Below are 25,444 nucleotides of genomic sequence, written 5' to 3' on the forward strand. Positions count from 1 at the left end.
TAAATTAAAGGTATCAAGTCTTAATACATTTGTTCCGCCTAAACCATTTTCGCCTTAAAACCATTATAATAAAATGAAATGAAAAAAATGCATATATAAATCTGAAATATAAAACTCACTTAATAGGGTTAAGAATAAAATCAGAGAGTGATCAGCTTGAATGCACTGAAAAAGCATAGTAAAAAACTCACAAATTCTTTAAAATGCTTCTTATATATGGCTGTGAACAATACTATGATTACCTGTCAGACTCCTTAAAAATAAGATACTTATTCTATGTCTTCCAAACAAAAAAAATCTTGATGTAGACCAAATATATGTCAGTTAATAACTAACCATGTTGTCTTGACTTTCTGGAAAAATTCAGTTTTGTTGCAGCCTCATTCTGTTTGGCTCCTCAGGAACGTGTATTTGCTATAGAAAATCATGTACTTATCATACTTTTCAAGTAATAATTTCTAAACTTATTCTTATACTGTAATTGTCTTAATGTTTCACAAAACATTACATGATACCAGTTTGTTATAAAAAAAGTTGAAAGCAACACAGTACTTAAAAAACCCCACATTTCTAATTTTCTTTTTTTTTTTAAACTTAACTATAAAATAACATTTAAAATGACTAGGCTTGAAAGATAAGAAAGAAAAATTCTGTTTTCTTTATGGACTGGACAGAATTCTAATCTGACCTTTTTTCTTTCTTTTCCCGCCATTGTCACTCGGTTTTCCCCTGTTTTATGAAGGTGTATCACAAAGTAACATGGGAAAATAAACCATTCTTTAAAAAACAGAATATGACTGTAAAAATACTTAACTTTGCAAGACTCTCAAGTCTCTTTGAAGGGCAAGGTGTAGTACCTGGTACTACTTTAACTCAGTGTAATTCAATTTCCTATATTTTCAAATTAAGTGTCCTTAAACATCATCACAAAAATTGGGACATATTGTACAAAGAAAGTTTCTAAGCATCCCAGTTTATAATTTGGTTTTACTGTATAATCCTATCAATAAATAGTAAAAGTTTAAAAATTTATGTATTGAAATAAGCAAACAATTGGATAGTCCTCGACATCTGATCTAAAGCTATTCGCTCGGAAGTCATTTTAGAAAAGGTTTTAACATAAAAAAGGAAAGGTTGACATAATGGTTATTAAACAGATGACAGTAAATTAGAAAAAATGAATGGATGAATACATAGTTCTCAAAATCTGAGAATTGAGAAAAAGTTAAATTTCCTGCTTAAATAATTTCCAGAGATGCCCATGTCAGTGTTACAGCAATACAGATGCTCCCATTCAGACCAGCTTGCATAAGTCAAATTTTGCGAAAGTACGGAACATATACCCAATTACGTGCCAAAAAAAAGCATATGGAACTTTTTCCGACAGTGCTGGATTTGCGCAAGTTTAGGTTTGTATAACCCGGGAGAGTCTAATGAAAATAATCAAATAGCTATAACTAGTTACTCTGAATAATTGTAAAATGGTGGTTGAAAGTCAACAACAAAAAAACATTCAGAAAGAACGAAACAGTTAATCTATAGAAAAATAGACGTGTTCAGAAGTCAGTTTAAGTCTGAATTAACTCAAAGGACTCAAATTGCAAAGGGCCAAATAGAGCAGTTTTTTGAACTGCATTAACTATTTGTATTTGTTCTTTAGCCATCCATGGTTACAACATGAGTCTGAAAAACTAATAAAAATTCATATAGTGTCAGTACAGAAACCAATGAATATAATATGTTTAAAATACATTATTCTGACATTTCAAATGGAAAACCAATGTATAAACAAACATACAATACTATGCTTACAAGGATTTTCCACTTTCAGTGAAAACCTTCAAATCTAGGATTATTATTTACTAAGAGTCCTCCATGTAATTACCTTTCCTCTGCATGGTTGCTTATTTTATCATACATTTCTTTTTTAAAAATACTATATCAGGTCTACGTAATTCTTTATTCTATCTTGATCTTTGCTACTGGCTAAATATATTGGCTAAATATACTAATATAATAATATTCACTTCTGAAACGCCTTCCATCTGAAGATCCCAAATGTAAAACCAATCATCAAATACATCTGTAAGCCAATGAAGGAAGGAAGGGCCCTTTGAATTCAAGTAAATATCACAGTATCCACTACTGGTAAGCAGAAACTGTGTTATCAGCACATACCAACCCGCCACAAAAATGAAGAACACCATATCCACTGAAGTTGCAGGAAGAATTTCAATAGGCAGAATGGGTTACCAGTGCTGGAATTTGGGCGGGATAGAAAGACTAACACTACCCCGTATTTAGCACACTACCTCAGTTTTACATCTGGTCTGAAAGTTGTCCAACCTTTTGCAACAATGTCTCTAATGACATGTTGTTATAGTGGTTCAGTGCTGACTCAGGGGGAAAAGTAATGAAATCATCTATCTTACTGCATTACTGTATGTTCCTTGGAAGTCACCCACACTGTACGCACCCTGACTGAAGCAGCTAGCTTGTATGATATCAGACCACAGAATAAGAGTGGTTTATGGCAGGTGCATGGATAGTTTCAGTGAACCGAATCCCAGACAAGTCAATACTAAGTAAGTTAAAGATAGTTTCAGCCTTAAGGGTGACCTGATTTTAAAAAATTAAACAAAGAGCTACTGTACATGCCAAATGCAAAACGTTAACAGGATGCAGCGTTGTTGTAGCTATGTTGGTCCAAAAGTTGGCACAATGGTTATAGTCAGGAGAAATACAAAGTGGGTGAGGTAATATCTTTTATTGGACAACTTCTGTTGGTGAGAGAGACAAGATTTTGAGCTTACACCAAGCTGTTTTTCAGGTTAGCAGGGGGATTTGGCTCAAAGAATTTAAACATTGCAAGAAAAAAAAAAAAAATCTACTTGAGGGGGCAGTCAATTTTCATTTGCTTCAGTGTTTGGGAAACAATTTTAATTTTATATATAAAAACAAACAACACACACACACACACACACACACACATACACTTTATTTTGCGAAGGCGCATGTTCGGTAAAGTCTGAATTTCACTACCTTGTTTTCTTAGGTTGCTCCCTCTCCATCTTAAAAAAAAGGGCTGTATACGGACGAAATTTGTCATTGGCGTGAAAATTAGATCTTACAAGTGTGTGGGTTGCATAAATCGGGCATGCAACTTGTGGAAATGTATTGCAGGCTCAGTATAAGGACATTGCCCACCTGAAATATCTTGACCCCTTAATATAACTTCATTTAGGCTTTCTTTAACGTCTGAAGAACTAAGGTTACCGCGTCCATCCCAAATCCAAAGAGAGATTATACTGAACATACAAGCACCATTTATCCTCATTCTTATTGTGATCTGCACGCATTACTATTTTGCACACAGGACATGTTAAAAACAGTGTATAATAAACCTTTACAGACAGTGCCTACTACTATGGTACAACAAGGGCAATAATATAAATAAATCGGATATCACCTTGTTAAGAATAACAATCCCAAATTATGAAACATTCTAAATTCCCAGTGGATCGGCTATTCATGGCACACACACTCATCTAAGGATGCCTATTCTTCATAAAGAACATCTGCGAAACACGACTGGCACTCTAATCTCAAACCAAGCAAAAAAGCCTATCAGGTAGGCTCAGCCTGCTACTGTACAAGGGTACTGGAAAACAAAAAGTGAAAATGCATAGGAAGACCTCATACTTGTAATAAAGTTAATTCCTTTTGGAGTTTCTAACCACACCAGTATTGCGCAAGTAGTCATGGACAAGCATGCCTGTTCCAGACTAACTAGTCCGCTTGTCTGCTTAGTAATTTGGCCAAGGTTTCTATCGCCCATGCGGTAACACTGGCTGGCAGCTATACGCAGTCCTAGAGGTGCGCTAAACTAACACAGCCGGCAGATAGAGCCTAATACCAATAAGAATCTCAGAGTTCTGACACACAGAAGGTCTAATTAGATCCAACTCTCCGTTCAAAGTCCAACCACACACCATTCGATTTGGATAGCAGTGAGTACATTCCATCCCGTTGTCCAACCGTCAGGCTCTACCAGGCATCCAGCAGAGTAGAGGACTATCAAATACACGTAGGGCTCTTCGCATATCAATACAGTACTGACATGCATAGCGATTGTGGACCGATGACTCTTCACTGCTTAAAGGCTACAGAAAAAATAAAGAAAAAGGCAGTGGACCCCCTCATTTGCGTTCCGCTATCCTGTGTGCGCTTAATCATGTAAATGTTGTATCAACAGCCTTGGATTAAATCAAGTGGCCTTCAGTTTGTAAGACTTTTGAACCAAGAACCCATAATATTTTGTTTCACCAAAATCTATTGAATATTTCATCATGCAGGTACGGGAATTTATAAGCTAAGGGTCCTCGCATTTCCCGAAAGTTGTTCGCAACTCTGAGGTTGTACTTCTTGTGTTTCTACGAGCCATAAGCCATTATAGTCCATGCAGCTTCTCAATCACTAGCTTATCACGTGCTTGAAACCAGGGTAAATATCTAGGCTATCAGATCAAATCACGAGTTTTATATTGGCTGTTCTTGCGTCATAGTAGTCTTTGTGTTGGTTTGCCCCAGATCCTAGGGGGGTATGGTTGTGCTTCTATGATAAGACCCTTACTACCGCGTAAGAAAAATAGGAGTGTACGTTAGATGCCAAAGTTGAAAGAAGTGTTTCTCTAGGGTTCTAAGGCTCATACATGAGATAAAAATGGCTTAACAGAATAAGCACACGCTCTAATTTCTTTAGTTGGGATGCAGAAATCTAATACAGCCACCAATACAAGGTGAAACCATAGATGCCTATTTTACAGGGGGTTGCCGAGTTTCCCCAAAACTGAGGCGGGGATTAAGAAAAATATAACTCAAGAACATACGATATCACCAGCCTCTTGGGAAACCGACTTGGGGTTATACACGATAATAAAGTTCAAGTGCCAGTGGGATAAGTTAGTACTAGCAGAGATTATTCGATAAACAAAACCCAGTGGGGTGTGGACAATTGCCATGATGTGCCCAAAGGGCCCATACCCCTCTCTAACAAATCTAATCACACATGTGGGATTAACGGCAAACTGGCCCATCAGCAATTGTATAGGAACACTTGAAGCATGCTTCTTCTCCACCAGAGAGCAACGCCATGAAGGCTCCAAAAAAGATGACTTACACTATACATCTTTTCTCGTCAGTCAACTCCAGAGCGATTTGTATCTTTAGCATGTTCAACAGGGAACAGAAACTCTGTAACTAAGTGCCAATTGAAGCTTTTCGTTCTTGAACGCCGCCTAGAGGGTAGAGATAAGTTTCCCCAATCTGTAAATAGGACCTACAGTACAGAGATGAAATTGGTCTTCCCAGCATCACAATTAAATAAGCTCAGTAGGCCGTTTTTGGAATCAGACCCTCCTACGTTCTTATAATCCCCATGTACTAAAGAATGGTAGATGCACATTAGTTTTCTAATGAAAATCTGCCAGTGCTTTCCATTCGACGATATCGTATATGGTTTGTAAAACGCTCTATGAAACTTTCATCTGGACTGAATATAATGCTGTTATCATGTGGCGTATGGTGTTAACCTTGTATCGTCCACGCCAGAGACTCTCGCTTACTGGTCTCGAGCTGTTCTCTGAGAGCTTTATGATACAGGGCTAACCGGGTCGTGAAGTGCACGCAAATTTAAGCACAGCATCAAGAAGACGTTTTACAATCACGGCCATCTAGAATAATGCTGACTTACTCTGTCTACGCAGCAACTTTTCAAAGAGAGGCACCAGAAAGCGCGGAAAAGCCTGAAGCGCAGATTTAGGGCCTGAAGCCTTGAACATAACTTTTGTAAAGGTTTCTTTGCCCTTTACCAACAGAAGAATAATACTGACGTTCTATCACCCAATCTGTCGAGAGTGTTGCGAGCACATGATGTGCTCTGGAAACATTCAATCTAATGAGAAATTTAATGCCCGTTTTTGATACCTTTCTCGGGACACAGCTTAGAAGCAGATTTTCAAAACCCTCTGAAGAGTGTCCCAACATGCGGCATTACTCATTAAGGATCGCGACCCAGCCAGAGGTTACTGTTTAATATTTTACAGCATAGTCAAGTGATTTGGAAGGACTTAATTACGTGCATAAATGGTGAACTTTAGGTCACGATCACCCCAGCTAATAATCCAATATACTTCAACCTTGTGTAACACTAAACGGATGATCCTCTCTACATAACTTACTTGGGTATTCCATGCAGTTTGCTTAGTAAAATATAGTCTTTTTGTAAATGATACTTAATCAGATGCGCGGATCCTGCGAAACAGCCCACCCCACCACTGTGCAATTGCCATGGGTAAGTGATGAGTCGTTATCTCTAGCAAGCTAACAATAGCAACTAACTGACATCCTTTTGGGTATAGGTGATCTCTAAACCTTACTTTTTCGTATAAGCCCTCCGCCATGATTATTTGCCACATCAGGTTCGTTTTATTGGCCATGGCAATTTGATAAAGAATAACGTATGCCATGCTTTCTGCACATCCATGATGTTGCATTGATTGCATATTTCTTAGAGTAGCAACGCCACCCACTAGTCGAACAAATAATAGGAGCTTTGCCCGGCGCGCCAAAAAGCTGGGCATGACAATCCACTGAGTGGCATAGGCCTCTTAGTACCAAAGAAATTAAAAAAAAGTCTTTTAATTTTCCATGCTTAAACTTTATATATTGTTCTTTACCTTTGCTTCTGTAATACAATACATTCCCAAGGCCACATTGGAGCGAGAGGAAACCAGATTACATGATTTCACTGTTGGCAGACTTCAGTATGCAAAATAACTTAGAATACATAAGTGGTAGGGCAATTAAAATTAAAGCAGACCCCAACCGTTTAAAATACAAAAAGTTAATGATATTGTACACTGAATTTCATAAGTGACCACTATTTTCAATTATTTAGAGAGTTGGTTCCATTGGGTTAAATGGACTGACTCAGAAGCAGTAATGGTATGTGGCTGCACCAGAGGAAACTGAGTGAAGAACAATGTTCCATGCCAGTCATTAATACCCTTTGGTGCTTTGCGTTAAAAAGCACAGAGAGTAATGCTTTACTATCACTGCCATTCTATCTTACTTTGATTTTCTCACCTGTATTTTTGGAATTTTAGTTATCACGTCAATTAGTGTTTCGTTAGCATAAACAGATTTGTTATCCTGTTTTTTGTGGCTAGTGTTTGCTCATGATTAGTGGACCTCAGGTTAGCCAAGAGAAGGAGGGGCCTAGAACGTCTCCTCTGGTTCTACCTTACTGCTTGTTTACCGATCAGTGTGATCAACGTTGGCAGCAGTTAAAAAGACCATGTGTCTTGCGCGACGTCGAGACACTACAAGAACGCCATAGCGACAAGTTGGCAGGCCTGGTCACAGGTGGGTGGAAGTGAAACGCCAAGTGGACTAGATCAGTGTATTCCAGGAAGAGTTTTTATAGCCATCTGCCATCACACTTATCCATAGTGTCATCTAAAACTCAAGGCTACTTAAGAGGCGGACTTGCTTCTAAACATTGATTGTCAGCTTGCTTTTTCCAGTTTAACGGTTACTACCAACTGATTCTGATTCTGGGTTATTCTGTGTCAATGTTGATAACATACCTCTACCATTTGAATCAGCTTTGTGTAGCAACGATTTGTTAGACCTGGATCTATGGGATACAAGGAAGTTATAATTAAAGTTAATTTTATGATGGGTGGGTATCAACTAAAGCCCTAGTTATTAACACAGGTAGAAACAAAATCCGTTATGAGCTCATTCTTAGTTTTGAGGGTCTCTCATACTGACCAGTCAGATATAACGATTCCGCACCTTTAGTTGAGTAGAATCGAGCCTCAGCTATTTGAATTGTAAGGAATGCTGCCGACTACTAGGTAAATATGCATTCAGTAATTTATACATGGTGACAGGTGCATTTTATTTTGTTAATATAACCTATCTGGTTTGAGAAATGGGTACAGGTTCTCTTTAATCCCTGAACACCTACTACTGAGATCCTCTCAATCATATCAAAACCCTTCTCTTTCAGACTTACAACCCTCGATCTTTTTTGTTCTTTACATCTGTAATTTCGCAAAAGCCCCATAATTGTATGTTGTAGGCGAAATATTCTGGATAACAGACCTCCGTTCATTAGCTCTACCTACCATATTCAAACACAATTTTCAAGTTATTTTAACCACAGTAGAGCATATTTGCTTTCAGAAATCATATAAAAGAATTTCTATCAGCTTTTCAAATTAACAGAAACATTTGGATCTGAAGCACTTAAGTTTGCTCTCATAAAAATTCTCACAGCAAACAATAAAAAGTGTGCAGATATTCCTGACCCAACCCCACATAGAAGAGTCCCTCATAATCATGAAATGGCACGCAAGAGATGTGGGCCTCTCCAAAGCTGAGCTGGAGGTTTCTTCTCTGAGCACACATCATCTCAAGGCTTCTGCTAAGATTTTCTGAGAAACCTGTGTCCTACTTGGACCATATTTTAAAAAGAGAAAAGCAAAGAAACTAAAGGAAATTGAAGCGGAAGTGCTCTTCAACCAGATCTTGAAGAAACACACCTCTCAAATTTAGCTTTCCTCATTTATTGTGTCTCCTGAACAATAAAGACCAGACCAGATAAGAAATAATGATGTCATGCCTATATTCAAAAGAGCTTAAATACCATAGCAGGATTCAGCCAAAAACAAACAGACTAACAGTAGCATAGCAGCAATTCTGAGTGAGCTCAGGATCTGAAATAGGCTTAACTTCGTATCAATTTCAGGACCAGGGACTAGGGCTAGCGAGGAAGATATGGCAGTGCCCACAGGAAGTACAGCTTGTATTGGTCAACTCTTTTTACAGTTTAGTCTACTGCTGTCATTTCCTAGATGCCACACCAGAAAGAAAGCAGAGTTAGCAAGAGGCACAATCATTACTTACAGAACTCAAAGCGCATCACAATTACTTCACTTTTCAGGCAATAGGCTATATCTGAAGCCAAGGGCCAAGGGCAAGAGCATCGATATTTTAACATTCATACTCATTTCACCAGAAAACGTGTACACAAAATGATGAAGATATTATATTAACATAATGAGCACCAAGATGAGCAAAAACATTTGAAAAGCTTTATTTTCCCCAACAGTAAGAACTGTCAATTTCTAGTACCTTTAGTTCATAGTACTTGTTTTTTTTCCCCAATCAATTAAGCCTTTTACTGATATATTAGTAAGTGAAACGAAAAATTAGATATCTGGAATTGACTGAACAAAAACATACCGTTTTGATCCAGTTACGGAAAACAGGATCCACCTATTAGTATGATAGCAAAAATATGTAATTGAATAAAGAGAATCAGAATTTGGATTCACAATTCTAATACATGTTAATGTCAGACTCATTTCAGTACTTAACAAAATGATGCAATACCTTTGATAACTTGATGGGGATCCGAGAGATAATACTATATGTGATGATATAGCTAGACATAGTACCCTGAAAACCTGTAGTATTAAAGAATTAATATCAATGACTTGGATAATTGAGTAAAGAGAGTGCTTATAACATTTGCAGATGACACCAAGTTGGGAGGGGTTGAAAGCACTTGAGTACAGGATTAGAATTCAAAAAGACCTTGATAAATTAGAGAATTAGTCCGAAATCAACAAGATGAAATTCAATAAAGACATGTAAAGTACTACACTTAGGAAAGAAAAATCAAATGCGCAACTACAAAAAGTAGAGTAACTGCTGAAAAGCATCTGGGGATTAGAATGGATCACCAAATGAATATGAGTCAACAATGCGATGCAGTTGCCAAAAAAGACTAATGCCATTCTGGGATGTATTAACAGGACGCAAGACAGAGGAGGTAATTGTCCCTGCTCAAGTCGGCATTGTTGAGGCCTCAGCTGGAGTACTATATCCAATTCTGTAAAAACAGCAAAGAGTCCTGTGGCACCTTATAGACTAACAGATGTTTTGGAGCATGCATCCGACAAAGTGGGTATTCACTTTGCTCCTTTGCTTTGCTGCTTTTACAGATCCAGACTAACATGGCTACCCCTCTGATACTCGATATCCAATTCTGGATGTCATACTTTAGAAAAGATGTGAATTAATTAGAGAGTCCAGAAGAGGGCAATAAAAACGATAAAAGGTTTAGAAAACCTGAGGAAAGAGGAAAGGTTACAAAAACTGGACATGTTTAGTCTTGAGAACAGAAAACTGAGGGGGGACCTGTGAACAGTCTTCAAATATGTTAACAGCTGTTATAAAGAGGATGGTGATCAGTTATTCCCCATATATATTGAAGGTAGGCCAAGAAGTAATGGGCTTAATCTGTAGCAAGAGAGATTCAGGTTAGATATGAGAAAAAACTTACTAACTATCAAGGTAGTTAAAAACTCTGGAATAAGCTCCCAAGGGAGGTTGTGGAATCTCCATCACTGGAGGTTTTTAAGAACAGTTGGACAGACATTTGTCAGAGATGGTCTAGGTTTACTTGGTCCTGTCTCAGTGCAAGTGGCTGAACTTGATGACCTCTCAAGTCCCTTCCAGACCTGTAGTGCTATAGAATCATAGAAATATCACTCAGACTCATTATATTTGAATTTAATATAAGAATGCCATGCATTGACATAATGGGCACATTAAAAAATGTGATCAGAGTAAGAAAAATCCAAGTATGCCAACTTCCACTGAACTCAGCGGATTTTTACGTAGTACACCTAAAAGAAATCTACCATCAAATGCTGATATGTAGCATGTTACAAAAAATAGGCTTATGCTATTTTTACATGTTTTGGAATTAAAACATGCCTAGTACAAACATGAAGCACTTTAAGTAAAAGATTTAGCATACAGAAAAATTACAGATATTTATAATCATTAAAAAAAGAACTATGTTAAAAATGTTGAAGCTGCAAAGTAAAGCATTCAAATCATGAAATGCCAAATTTAAGGCTAAAAGAACAGGAGTACTTGTGGCACCTTAGAGACTAACAAATTTATTTCAGCATGAGCTTTCGTGAGCTACAGCTCACTTCTTTGGATGCACAGAATGGAACACACAGACAGGAGATATTTATACATACAGAGAACATGAAAAGGTGGAAGTATGCATACCAACAGGAAGTTGTCGCTACCTCTTTGTGTTTACATATTATAATATAGTAATTTAATCAGATGAGCATAAACTATTTTTCCAATAGGACTCATGCTTATTCAGTGTGCAGGTTGGACAATGCGTAGTGAATAGCAGTAGTTTAAAGTTTATATTTATTCTCACTGTTCAATATATGTCTATACATTTCATGATGCTCCATCAAACCTGTATGCTGGATTAGACAGGGATCTTCATGCCATGTGCTTTGCTGATGTAGAATATCAAAAACTATATTTTGGAATCACTGAATGAACCAGACGTAAGAGTCAGATCATTAAAAAAGTGATTCAGTTCACAAAAAGCAGTACACTATTGAGAGAAACAGAGAGACTGTTTAAAATTTGTTCAAATGTAAGAACAGGCCCATTAAAATGTATGTCTGAATATTTTTCTGACAGCCAATCTGTGTGCCAAGTTGGGGCTAATGTAAATTAAAAAACACCCAACTGATACACAAACAAATATCCCACACCAGATTCTCAGCCCCCATGTACTGTAAAGGAAACAAGATGTGAAGAAGGTAATTCAGTATTACAAGAAGGTGCTACCCCACAAATACAAAATGCAACAGGTAATTATGACACAGCTCGAGATCTTACATTTAACATGAATTTTGTTTCTTTAATAGAGGAAGATCACATAACAAAGTATTACCATAACCAAAATAATTGCCCTTTCACAGCAGCTCAGAAATGTTTTCAGGATTTCATTAATTACCACGGTTTTGATTCTACAACAGAATTTCTTCCGGTAGACCCGTGCATCTTTGCAGAGCCCCATTGTCTTGAGCTCTGCAAAGATACAAGGGTTCATCTGCACTGAACTTATTGCAGGATTGGGGCCTACATTACAATGTATCTGTACTTTGACTAAAAATAATCCCTATAAATGTGTGTTATACACTGGCATATCTCACTGTAGAATGTCCATTTTCCCCCTTTTCTTCTTTTCAAGTCTGTATCACTGCTCTTGAGCAGACATCACAGACTCATCTCCGTTAAAAATGAAAGAATTAGGTCACCATCACATTCTGTTCAATGGGTTGAGTCTGCAGTATTCTTCTTTGCTCAGGATATTAATCTTTCTAAAAGCATTCTAGCTCTTCAGTGTAACAATCTAACAGCAGTAATTACTTCTTGTTCTGTGTTATCAGATGTTGCAGGTATTAAATGATTTTTTTCTTTATGTCACTGGATTGGTGTATTTAAAAGATTCTCTTTGAAAATCACTCATTGATAAACAAACAAACAATCTTGTGTGTTCTGACATGAAGAACCAAAATTTCCAAGTTGGATATGATGGGTGTGCCTGCAAAAATAACCAGACACCCAGGATGCATGCAGATCAGGAAACCGTTCAAGCTAACAGCTAGCTGTACATTTGCCCAATATCTATATCTACATATTTTTTCTTTCAAATGTGGAGCTTTGCAGGGCATTTTAGCTCCTTTGAAACTGGCTCTGGGAACATACCACACAGTCAGAATATTATGTAACAATAAATTTACCATCTAGAGATAATTCAGTTAGCTTTCTTTACTGAACAACATGCAGTTGTTATACAGGAAACTACTTTATTATTAATACACATGAGGTTTTCCTTATAACAATCCACAACTTGTACCAGAAAGCAACACATCTCTTGTTATATGTACGCAGATGCAGTATTTAATCACTTTTTTACTATTTAGAGGGGAAAGACAGTTTCTAAGGTGGTTAAGCTATGTATCATCAATACCATGAAGCTAATCTATCAGTTGTAATAGCTCCTATAAAATACCAGGGCGAGACTGCAATAAGACTTGAAAATGGGCTACAAATCCCAGATATGCTCAAGTAAGCAGTGAACCAAAAATAAAAATAGGTAGATCTGAAACCAAGAACTAGACAGCATTTATCTAATTCATGACCACTAAAGGTAGAGTTCATAGGCCAAGGTTTTAAAGTGTCTTATTCAGCTCTGAATGGCAATTATTGGACAAAAATTTCAATTACAAAATTTCCCTTCTTTCAAAAGGGTTAAATTTCCAGTACTGCTTTTCTATGCTCTGCGTACATAATACCTTTTATAGTTTCCATCATCATATGATTCTAATGAAGCAAATTAACAGTGTTCTCTGATAAACACGTTAGAGGATGAGGCTGAAGGCCTTAGCATTTACATTCTAGGATATGATTACTACCAGAGAGAACTCTCAAGTTATTGTTTTGAAATGAGCTCTCCTTGCTCTCCATTCGCCTCTCAGCTCCCATTCTGATAAAGAATTACAGCTCACTTCAATCAGTTTTTTTTAAAACATTATTTTAAAAGCTGTCCCTCCTCCTCTTTCTTTCACTCTCCCTCCAGAAAGAGTTTTCAAACCCATACAGCTTTATTTGAAAAAAGCAGAATTGGGAGTGGAGTGGGAGAGGCGGTGAAATAACTGGTCTCTCTCTCTTCTTTATCAATGTTGTTGTTCCTACAACTGAGGGGACGTTTAATAACAACATTTGTGCTTAGAGGCTCTGGGGATTTTGTGATGTGCCTATATGAGTATTGGATCACTAACTCCATTTTAACATATGGCCTTAAAAAAAAAAATACGAAGTTGAAGGTGAAAGAGATGACAGTTCTCCACAGAAAAAATGAACAGTACATTAATCCTATGTGCCACATATACTTAGTGTCAGGTGCATCAGTTTTGATGCTCCTTTAAAAAAAAGACAAGTTAAAAAATAAAAAAATAATCTCTCTACAATGTGATTTGCTTTAAATAAATATCCCTTTTTTCACATACATCTGCCATATACTGAAATGTGTATTTTTCTTTGACTTTTCCCCCCCCACAGTTCATAACGTAACGCATTAAGGAACAGTCTTCTAATTAACAGTTTGTTTGGATCATTCCATTATAATATCATAGTATTGGAAGGAGAAGATTAACAAACAAACAAACATAAAAGTGTTAGAAGAACTAGTTTATAGTAGATTCTTACCATTCTAATTTGCACACTGTAAAAGAATGACACCCTTCAGCTATACACAAACATTAGGATATCAATGAAAGGGGAATATACATTTGGTTTTTGTGTTTTTGTTTTGTTTTGTTTTAATAATGGAAAAAACAGTTCAAATTAGTTTGAAGGAAAAAAAGCAGGCCTACCAATGCAGCTGGGTTTCCTGAAACTTTTTTGATGTTCCTTGCTGGCATTCCATGAAGATGACTAAATCTACTCTGGAAACCTACAAGCAAGCATTAGAGCTCAGTTTAAAAAAATATTTTATATTACAGACAATCACATTCCTAAAGGTACAATAGGAGATGGGAACCAAAAGGAATACAAAACATTTTTTTTGAATAACAAAGAACATTTTAAATTTGTTGTTAATTTTACAGATGCACCATTTTGTTTTGTTTCTAAAAACTACTGAATTATTTTATGAAAGCTATTGAATTACAAGTTTAGAGGCTGATTCTGCAAACCCTGACCCACATAAAGGGTACATTTGCACTGCATCAAGGGTTGCAGATTTGCAGTTTGTGTAGATATACCTGTGCTACCTTTAATCTAACCAGCTTGCTAAAAACAGTAGTGAGGACACAGAGGTGTGAACTTTGGCACAGTCTGCACAAGTGCATGGGGGTGGGGGGGTCAGGTGGCTTTGTGCAACCCACACCGAAGCCTGAGCTGATGTTGCAGCACCCTCACTCCTATTTTTAGCAACCTAGCTACATGAGGTATGACCCAACTGCAATGTAGATGATCCCCAAAAAATCCATTGAAGTCACTGCCATCAGTGGGACCCCTGGTAGGAGTACAGGTTTGCAAGATAAGGGCTTAAGTAAAATAATCAGTTTTGTACCTCCTGAACTTTGCAATCATTGGCAAATCTCTCTCTCATTTCCAGTCTTAGCACTGCTCTAAAAAAAATTGTGAAAATTCTCAAACTAATGAAACTCTAAGATCAAGACCAACCGCCACACACTCTTTACATATCAGATGCAGACTACAGACATCTCGTCATTGAACCCAAGCTACTATATTATTCTGCCTTTGAGCGTTACTGACCTCTCTTCCCTGAATGGGACATAAGAGGGAAAGCACCAGTTAAGATACTTTCAAAGACTGGATCAGGCAATTCTTTCTCCAACTCCGTTGGGTCCTGTTCCCACCAGTGACCGACCCCAGTGATTCCACATGCACCGCCAGATTCATTTTCATGAAACCAGTCACTCTGCTCATCATCACCTGTGTAAATATAATAAACCACCCCACCCCCAAAAATACAGGTTTATTATCCACAGAAACCACACTTGTAATCACAATCTTTTTTTTTTTTTTTTGCTTTATAGTTGTACTACAATTATTTGTATATAACAACTCTGCTTGGAGAATAGGTTTTAATAGCATGACAAGTAATGCCATCAATAAGAACACATGAAATGTAATGTTTTAGAACCAATTTAGAAATGTGAAAAACAATAATAAACTAGTTAATCCTTTGGTGATAACTGCAGAGAAAGCCATTTAAGTTACTGCTCTTTTCCTATTAACAAAAAACAAGCCTTAATCTCCTGCTAGGAATTAAAAGGTATAAAACTGTGAAACCAGTTCTCTGCAGCTGATAATGGTATATAATTAGCTTAATTTCATGATTTGTATGGCATGTAAAAGGGGGAAACAATCATGAACAGATGTGACTAAATAAAATTAATCTGATTAACTTCATTAAGAAATAAGTTTTGAAAAAGTTGATTTTAAATGAAAAGTGACAGTACCATGAAATATACTGAGAAATACACTGTATTGCATTTTGAAGTTGGTCATTTTTAACAAAAATATTTTATGGACATTCAGTAAATATTAGAGAGACAATGGCAAAAGCAAGAAAAATTCAACATTAAACATCAAAGTCTGCCTTTAGCTAATCTGATATAAAAAATAATCCCCTCCCCCCACAAACATTTAATTAAAGGTGAACTGCTATAAAAACCACTCTTTTGTACAAACATGTAGAGGTAGTAAAAAAGAAGAGTACAGAGCACTGTATTTTAAACAAAAGTTTGATACCATCATTCTATCATTGAGGTCCTGAGCTGCTAATTCCCCACTTACTTGCCTCCATTTAGTAAGGAAATCTGTTAAATCCAACAATATCCTCTTAAGACTTCACTAACTGTCTGTAAATCCAGGAGTTTTAAAAGAAGTATGCTATCGGACTGGTACCATGCTTGGTAGTGTAGTTGTACCTAACCTATCTTTAAAGTATCCAACTTGTTCATCATAAGTATTTCCATGTATAAAACTGTACCATGCCTTTCACACTTTTAAATCCGCAAGACTACATGAAACACCCATTACATGAATGTTTAACAAACATTTAATATGTCTGGGTTAAAAACATTTAAGGAAAATTATTCATTTAAATTTGTTTAATTAAATAGATAGGTGGCTTTACACGGACAAGTTTATGTCAGCCATATCTAACTTACATATTAGATGTATTTTGTGAAGTATCCAAGCATATTTTAATATTTGAATATGGGATAATCTGTAACATGATCAGCAATTTGTTATCTCCACTTCGATTGTGCTAAATGTTGTTGTTACTCTGACAACAAAAAGAACACATTGTCCTGAAAATCCAAGCAGAGCCTTGAGGAAAAGTGGAAAAACAGATGATATAAAAATCCACGATTCAATTTTGTAATTCAGATGTGAGGCATTTCCCCAAACCAGGCCAAGCATAGCACTACTGGCTGAAAGTGCTGGTTCTGGCCTGGCTGAGTCCAGTGTTGCAAGCATATTAAGAAGAATCAAAACATCTCACTGGTCCCTTATGGATTAAATCATGGCCTTAAAAGCCTCAGTGGTAACTACTAACACCAAAAATGATAGGTTCCAGAAAAGGGTAAGAGAAGAAATAAGAGGGAAAAAAGCCACAGTAACACAAGTGGGGAAGACGGGGAAGTAGGAGGAGAAACCTGGAAACAGGGATTTTTTATACACTTAATGTCTATCAAGGAATTCAGCATATTTCCAGGGCTGGCGCTTCCATTTAGGCGACCTTGGCGGTTGCCTAGGGCACCAGGATATGGGAGGGCAGCAGACTGCTCCGGTGGACCTCCCGCAGGCGTGCCTGCGGACGGTCCGCTGGTCCCGCGGCTCCGGTGGAGCATCCACAGGCACGCCTGTGCCAGGTCCACTAGAACCACGGGACCAGCGGACGGTCCGCAGGGACGCCTGCGGAAGGTCCATCAGAGCCGTGGAACCAGTGAGCCGGCCCTGCACCTAAGGCGCCAAAAACCCTCGCCCCGCTCCTGCATATTTCACTCTCCCAATTTTCACACTGGCACATATCTATTTTGCTGTGACTTTTCACAAGGTCTGCCCTCATTAAGTCTATCCTTGCCTTCCTCAAGGTCAAGCTGAATTTCTCTCTATGCATCTAATCCATGATGATCCTCAACAGAGCTAGAACAGTGGTGGACAAAAGCATGAAAATGTTTATATTTTAACCTCACTCTATTCAAACCCCTTTCATTTAGTTTTTCACAAACTTTTGTACTAGTGAAATTTGTTCAAATATTTGGTTACAGAAAGTCGGTTAAATGAAATAGCCTATAACTAAGAAATGAAAGTTGTAACAGAAAAAAAGGATTAAGCAATACTAAAAATGACTTGTAACCCTGCCAAGCCCAAGCCTCAACTATTGGGACTGATTATTCAAATTAGGCTGATGTCTGGTATGGGGAAAAGCAGACTTTCTTGTACCCAGATTTAAGTTCAGAAACTATGGAAAAAAAACAAATAATGAATGGATCACAGGTGGCTAAACATGATTTGTAAACAGCAAGCTGTTGCTCAACTTTTGTGATCAGAGAGTAACTACATATTTCCATCAAGCAACAGACTGCGCTCCAAGTTCTTCAGCATTAAAGAGACTGGCTACTACTGGTACTCTAAAGTAGGCAGAATACTCAAAAGGAAGTTAAGCATAATTATTTCAAATTTTGCTTATTGGGAAGCTGTTGCACAAAGAGATTAAGTAATTTGCTCAAGGCACACAGGAGGTTCATGGCAGAACTCGGAACAGAACCCGAACCTTCTGACTTGCAAGATGTTTATTTGGCCACCTACTCATATCTATATCTTTGACTGTTTAATTATGGGTATGTCTAGACTGGCAGAGATCCCTTCCCTTCAGAGAGTGCTGAAGGGAAACTGCTGTTATGTGTTTACACTGTCAGCTGCCTGCGCAACAGCGCGTTCATACTTGCGGCATTTGTAGTGGTATTCGGAGCAATGCACTCTGGGTATCTATCCCACAGAGCATCTCTTCTGCTACTAAGAGTAGGTTGTGGGGCATCCTGGGTCCTGTTCCAATGTCCCACGATGCATTACTTCACATACCAGGAATATGCTTCCATCTGCATTTGGCACCATCTTTCAACGGTTTGTGTACTGTGCGCTTTGCCTCTTCGGTCTGCAGGAATGGATCCTGCGCTGTTGACCAATATGCTGCTTGCTCTCACTAACACGTCATGAGTGGCAGTAAAATTATTCCTTAAATTACAAAGGCAAGAGGAGTTTGACATTCATCTCGCCACATGTAGTAGCTACAACACGAGATTGCTTGTGCATTCATGGAGGTGATGACCACAGTGGAACGCTGCTTTAGGGTTTGGGAAACAAGCATTGAGTTGTGGGATCACATCATCCTGCACGTCTGGGATGATGAGCAGTGGCTGCAAAACTTTCAGATTAGAAAAGCCACATTCATGGGACTGTGTGATGAGCTCACCTCAGCCCTGCAGCATAAAGACATGAAAATGAGAGCTGCCCTGCTATTGGAGAAGCGCATGGCAACCAATCGGTTTACACAGTGCAGTCGCTAATCAGTTCAGAGTGGGAAAGTCAACGGTTGGACTCGTGTTGACAGAAGTGTGCAGAGCCATAATCTCATCCTGCTCTGAAAGACTGTGCCTCTGGGCACATTGTGGATGGCTTTGCGAAAATGAGCTTCCCTAACTGTGGAGGGGCAATAGATGGCTTGCATATTCCAATTCTGGCACAAGACCACCTACCCAACAAGTACAATAATCAGAAGGGGTATTTCTCTATTGTTCTCCAGGCGCTTGTGGATCACCGTGGATGTTTCAAGGACATTAACGCAGACTGGTCCAAAAAGGTGCATGATGCATCCATCTTTCGGAACGCTGGCCTTTTCAGGAAGCTGCAAGCTACCTTCTTCCCGGACCAGAAGATCACTGTAGGGGAAGTGGAAATGCCCATTGTGATCCTGGGAGACCCTGCCTACCCTTTAATGCCAGGACTTATGAAGCCATACATGGGGAACCTTGACAGCAGCAAAGAGTGGTTCAATAAGCAGCTGAGCAAGTATAGAATGTTGAGTGTGCTTTTGGCTGTTTAAGGGCCCGCTGGTGCTGCCTATATAGGAGACAGGACCTGCTTATGACAATATTCCTATGCTTATAATCGCATGCTGTACACTCCATAATATTTGTGAAACGAAAGGTGAAAGTTTCATTCTGGGCAGGCCAGCTGAGGCTGAATGCCTGGAGGCTGAATTTGAACAGCCAGAGACTAGGGCTATTAAGAGGGGCACAGAGTGGGGCCATAAGGATCAGGGCTGCCTTGAGGCAGCAATTTAAAGCTGAAAGCCACTAATATTTGTTGCTATGCTCGGGAGTGCAGTGCTTGTAATGCCAGAAGCTGATTGTGATTGGTGCAAACAATGTTCTGTGAAGCTTTAAGAAAACTGCCTGTTGCTTCGCAGGGCTCTGTTTGCTTTCAGTTGATGGAATAAAGATTACTTTCAAACCAAAACAATTCTTTTATTAAAAGAAAACGACTGGAGGAGACAAAAAAATTAGCACTGTGGGGGATGGGAGGGTCCCAAAAGGAGGTGAGGTCCCAGTTTGGTTAAAGATTTGTGTATCTCCAGTTCAGTGGAGCGGGTACTGTACTTCAGCAAGTCTTAACTACAGAGAGACAGGTGTTGAATGCAGGAAGTCCGCAGGACTGGACTGGGACAGGGCAAGAGTGGAGTGCAGCAGGTACAGACTAGAGCCAGAAGGTCTACTCCCATACCCCAGAGACCACTATTTTAAAAATATAAAGCATCATAAATGCCATGAGGCACTTCTAAGCCATCTGTTAGATCCCAGAACAACAAAAGATTGAGGCCTCTCCTCCCTTTCCCTCCCGTCCTCTGACAAGATTGCTGCTGAGGAGGAGAGTGGAGCTATTACGGTCCTATTGAAAAGGGTTGCAGATAACATGATGGAAATTAAGTCCACCATGTTCACAATGCCAGCTACAATTACATTTGACTCATCCCTGTTAAATCTGACTAGGTTTGTAAGGGAGGCTGAGGGACTTGTATCTGGCACTGAAGATTAAATCTAGGTATCCAGATTCAAAGTCAGCATAATTTCAGTGAGATCAGCTCCTTGAAAAAAATTTGGAAACCTTTAAGATGATCCTTGTGTAGTAATTTGCAATTGTGAGGGTTCTGGAGGGGGATGAAAGGGGAAATCCCTTGAGTTTGTCCCCCAGCTGCATGCAGAGATTGTAATTTACCAGAAGCATACAAGTATCTTGCCCCAAAGCCTGCCCTGGCACTAAACCAAATGCCATTATTGTTCATTTCCTGAAATTTATTGTTAGTTTATTATATAGAAAGCTAGGGAGAAGAATGAATGCTGGAATGCTTTTAATCCTAGGATCATGATTTTTCAGGACCTTGCAGGACATAGTGTGGAACACAGGGCTGCTTTTAATCATGCAAGGAACATGGCTAGCTGCATAAAGGCCTTAAATACCATATACTGTTTCAAGCCATGTTCCATGTACAGCATGGAGAAGAGACCTGTGTCTTTCAAAAGCCTTAAGTCAGAAAACTTCCTTAAAGGACTCCAACAAGATTAACTGTCTGTGTTCACTAAATGCTCCTGTATTAAAAAATGGATTTGTGGTCCCTAGTGAACTCTTAACAAAAAGATTTGGTCTAACTTTTTTTTTTTTTTTTAATAAATGTTTAATTGGTTCCTGGCAGATGGAGATTGAAATGCTGCACTCCTTTCAGCTGCCTGCCCTCCTCCTTTTCTTTTCCTTTCCCTCCCTTCCTATTCCTTTGCTCATATGTTCTTTTTTTCCCCTCGTCTCTTATTTTTGGAGGAAAATTGAATAAAAGATTTTTTTTAAAGGCAGTTTATTTTGACAATACTGAGCCAACATTTTAGCACACCAAACTTTCTCATAGTTTAATTTAGGCATTTAACCATTCAAGACATGTAATTATAGCAGAATGGTCTGAGTTAAGTTGTAGTATGTGCAACTACAAGTCCCAGCATACTCAGTGGTATACCAAAAAACAATATTGTGAGTCAGAAACCCTACAATTATGCAATAGTTCATAAACATTGCATCCATTAAATGCAGAGAAATACACAACCTATGACCTCTAACCTAATCTTGTTTTAACTTAGTGCTGAGGTGGGCAAACTACAGCACATGGGCCAGATATGGCTTGCCCGCCATTTTAAGCTGGCCCACGAGCTCCCTGCTTAATTTTTAATAAGTTTGATTAAAATTCGCAGCAGATAATGCTGCCCACTTCTTGTTTACAATGTCACCGGAGAGCGAGAACAGACATTCACATAGTACTTTCGTAGCCAGCGTTGCACAATATTTACATGTCAGATATGCTAAGCATTCGTATGCTTCTTCATTCTTTGGCCACCATTCCAGAGGACATGCTTCCATACTGATGATGCTCGTTAAAAAAAATAATGTCTTAATTATATTTGTGACTATTAAACTCGTGGGGGGAAAATTATATGTCTCCTGTTCTGTTTTTCCTGTATTTTGCCATATATTTCATATCATAGTCTCAGATGACAACCCAGCACATGTCTGTTTTAAGACCACTTTCACAGCAGATTTGACAAAACTTAAGGAAGGTACCAATCCGAGATTCCCAAAAATAGCTATAGCACTTGACCCAAGGTTTAAGAATCTGAAATACCGTCCAATATCTGATAGGGACGAGATGTGGAACATGCTTTCAGAAGACTTAAAAGAGCAACACTCAGATATGGAAACAACTAAACCCAAACCACCAAAAAAAATAAAATCAACCTGCTGGTGGCATCTGACTCAGATAAAGAAAACGAACATACGTCTGTCCAGTCTGCTTTGGACCGTTATTGAGCAAAACCCATCATCAGCATGGATGCATGTCCTCTGGAATGGTGGTTGACGCATCAATGGACATATGAATCTTTAGCGCATATGATACGTAAATATCTTGAGGCATCGGCTACAACAGTGCCAAGTGAACGCTTGTTCTCACTTTCAGGTGACATTGTAAAAAAGGAGTGGGCAGCATTATCTCTTGCAAATTGTAACCATAATTGTTTGTCTGAGCAATTGGTTGAAGTAGGACTGAGTGGATTTGCAGGCTCTAATTTTACATTGTTTTATTTTTGAAAGCAGGTTTTTTTGGTACATAATTCTATATTTTTAAGTTCAACTTTCATGACAAAGATTATACTACAGTACTTGTATTAGGTGAACTAAAAAATACTATTTCTTCTTTTACAGTGAAATACTTGTAATCAAAAATAAATATAAAGTGAGCAGTGTACACTTTGTATTCTGTGCTGTAACTGAAATCAATATATTTGAAAATTTAGAAAACATCCCGAAATATTTAAATAAATGGTATTCTATTATTTATAAGAGTGCGATTAATCACACGATTAATTGTTTTAATCGCTTGACAGAACTAATTTGTTCTAAAACTTCATCTAACGATACCCCAATCTAGGACAGTTCTTCAGATTGGTAATGGCTCAGGTTTGGGAATCTCCCTCACATCCTCAGCTGTGAAAACTGATGCAAAGAATTCATTTTGTTTCTCCACAGAAGTAACTAGTCTAAAATTAAGAGATTAAAAATGGTGATGATCTGTTGTGACATTATCTTTCCTACACAGAGCAACAATTAATCTCACTATCTTCTAAGAATGCTATTTGGGAACCAATACTTTCCACTAGAAACCCTCACAAAATAGACACAAATAACTGATAAATATCAAGTTGCAACATGAAATGAGAACAAAGAAAAAATACAATTCTTGAAATAGAGGTCAAACCTGCAAAATTTATAGTTATAATCCTCTGCAACTCAATTAAAGTTATTGTTGGAAAGGATCACAAATGATAAAACTGAATGGTTATGGACTGAAAAAAGGAATGGGACACCACTGAAAAAAACACTACTACTTATTGACCAATGATGCCCCCAAGAAAATAATTATATGAACTAACCCTTGCTTTACAATGTTTTCAACACTGGAATATATGAAGAACAAATAATACCCGGAGGGATATTTCAGATCAGAAGTAAATGCCACTTATGTCCCAGATTATTTTATATTGGGAAATACAGGTGTTTTAAAAAAACAAATCAAACACAATTACACCAAAAAAGTAGGTTAGAATGCCAATTGTTTTAAACTTACAGTTAAGACATTTACAAAACCATAATACAACTAAGTATCAGAGGGGTAGCCATGTTAGTTTGTATCCACAAAAACAACAAGGAGTCCGGTGGCACCTTAAAGACTAACATTTATTTGGGCATAAGCCTTCGTGGGTAAAAAACCCACTTCTTCAGATGCAAGGTTAATACTACAATTAACACTAGCCTTCTGGTAGCTCAATATAGAAGGAAATTACAAGATAAACAGATCTCTCTGGTCAAGAAACAAATAGGAATGAGTTTATCTATCTTTACAGACAAATAGCTGATAAAAGGAAATTAAACAGGCACTTTCTGCAGAGGATTTGAAGGATCTAAAACAAACCACTGTGAAAAGTTCATGTCCCCCACAAGAAAAAAACAACAATGAAAAACCATTGTTAGATAATCTTGCACACTAAGCCTTACAAAACAGAAGAAAAAAAAAAATCACAAAATGCTGAAGGGAATGCCATGATACAGGGAACCATATTCTATCTCTGGAAATGTCTGTTTGAAAAAAAATAAAAATTCTGCTCTGAAGTCAGAAAAACTTAGTCAACTGGTGTTTCAAGGATACCCTAAATTCCTCAAAGAAGAGTCCTGTGTTACCTCAAGTAAAAAAATATAATTAAGGCCCAAATATTGCTTGTCTTACTTGTATGAACAAGGCAAGCAGAACTTGGCCCTATGCTTTGAAGAAATCCCACTATTAGTAACATTAGTGTGGAAGGATGGAGCAACTGATTAAAAACAAATTACTGAGAAGTTTTGAGAAACAGTATATGTATAGCCTTTGTATAACCAAACTAATATTGTCTAAATCTGTAATATTTTGTTATCTTGCAACCTGATGCCCCCTTTTACTGTTTAAGAAAATAATTTGCACTTTCAATAAATCCAATAATCATTTACAAAAAAAAAATTTACTAAAAAGGAGGATTAAGCTATACTAGATTTAAAATACAATTAAGATGGTTACGCATCTGAATTGAAAAGATGGTTTAATATATTTCACCACCAGTACCTTTGATTCATTAATATAATAATCTGCTTTCTCATGTATGCCAACATGATAGCCTGGGGGCATTAGCTTCACTTTAAATTACAGGTGGATTTTTACTGAAATCACACTGTCCAAAGGAAAAGTGAAGTTTAAGATGTGCAGGAAATCCTCAGCGGGGAGAAAACTCCCTAAATAATATTGGGCTTTTCAGTCTTATTTTGGATTGATAAGAGACACTTAGTCGTTGTTCAAAGAAATATTATCACTATATCCAGCCCTTGTTTTTTTAAAACATTCTGGATAAATGTGGGAAGGGTTACCAGTCTCTTGTGAACTTGTCAGATAGAATACTGAAGAGACTGAGGTATGTAAGATGTACTCAGTACAGGCCTGGTCTACACTACACGTTTAAAAAGAATTTAGCAGGGTTAAACCAATTTAACCCTGCACCCGTCCACACAATGAGGCCCTTTATATCGATATAAAGAGCTCTTTAAACCGGTTTCTGTACTCCTCCCCGACGAGAGGAGTAGCGCTGAAATCGGTATTGCCATGTCAGATTATTGCCGTGGCCGCAAATTGACGGTACTGGCCTGCGAGCGGTATCCCACAGTGCACCATTGTGACTGCTCTGGAAAGCCATCTGAACTCGGATGCACTGGCCAGGTAGACAGGAAAAGCCCCGCGAACTTTTGAATTTCAT

The 25,444-nt window shown here is 37.9% G+C and overlaps 1 protein-coding gene across 3 annotated transcripts in view; it reads right to left on the reverse strand.

Annotated features, from left to right (window-relative positions):
- GPATCH2 (G-patch domain containing 2) overlaps positions 1–25,444 on the reverse strand; it is a 215,551-nt gene that overhangs the window by 166,429 nt on the left and 23,678 nt on the right. For 2 of the 3 annotated variants that reach the window (XM_075064334.1, XM_032786252.2), the window contains exons 4-5: positions 15,252–15,431; positions 14,345–14,424 (exon numbers count right to left, since the gene is read on the reverse strand). In XM_075064334.1, coding sequence (XP_074920435.1) covers positions 14,345–14,424; positions 15,252–15,431 — 260 coding nt within the window. Of the gene's footprint in view, positions 1–11,885; positions 12,511–14,344; positions 14,425–15,251; positions 15,432–25,444 lie in introns of those variants that run through there. The other variant, XM_032786253.2, reaches the window with a different exon arrangement.

The sequence above is a fragment of the Chelonoidis abingdonii genome, chromosome 3 (genome assembly GCF_003597395.2).
Source record: "Chelonoidis abingdonii isolate Lonesome George chromosome 3, CheloAbing_2.0, whole genome shotgun sequence".
In the NCBI taxonomy this organism is placed as follows: domain Eukaryota; kingdom Metazoa; phylum Chordata; order Testudines; family Testudinidae; genus Chelonoidis; species Chelonoidis abingdonii.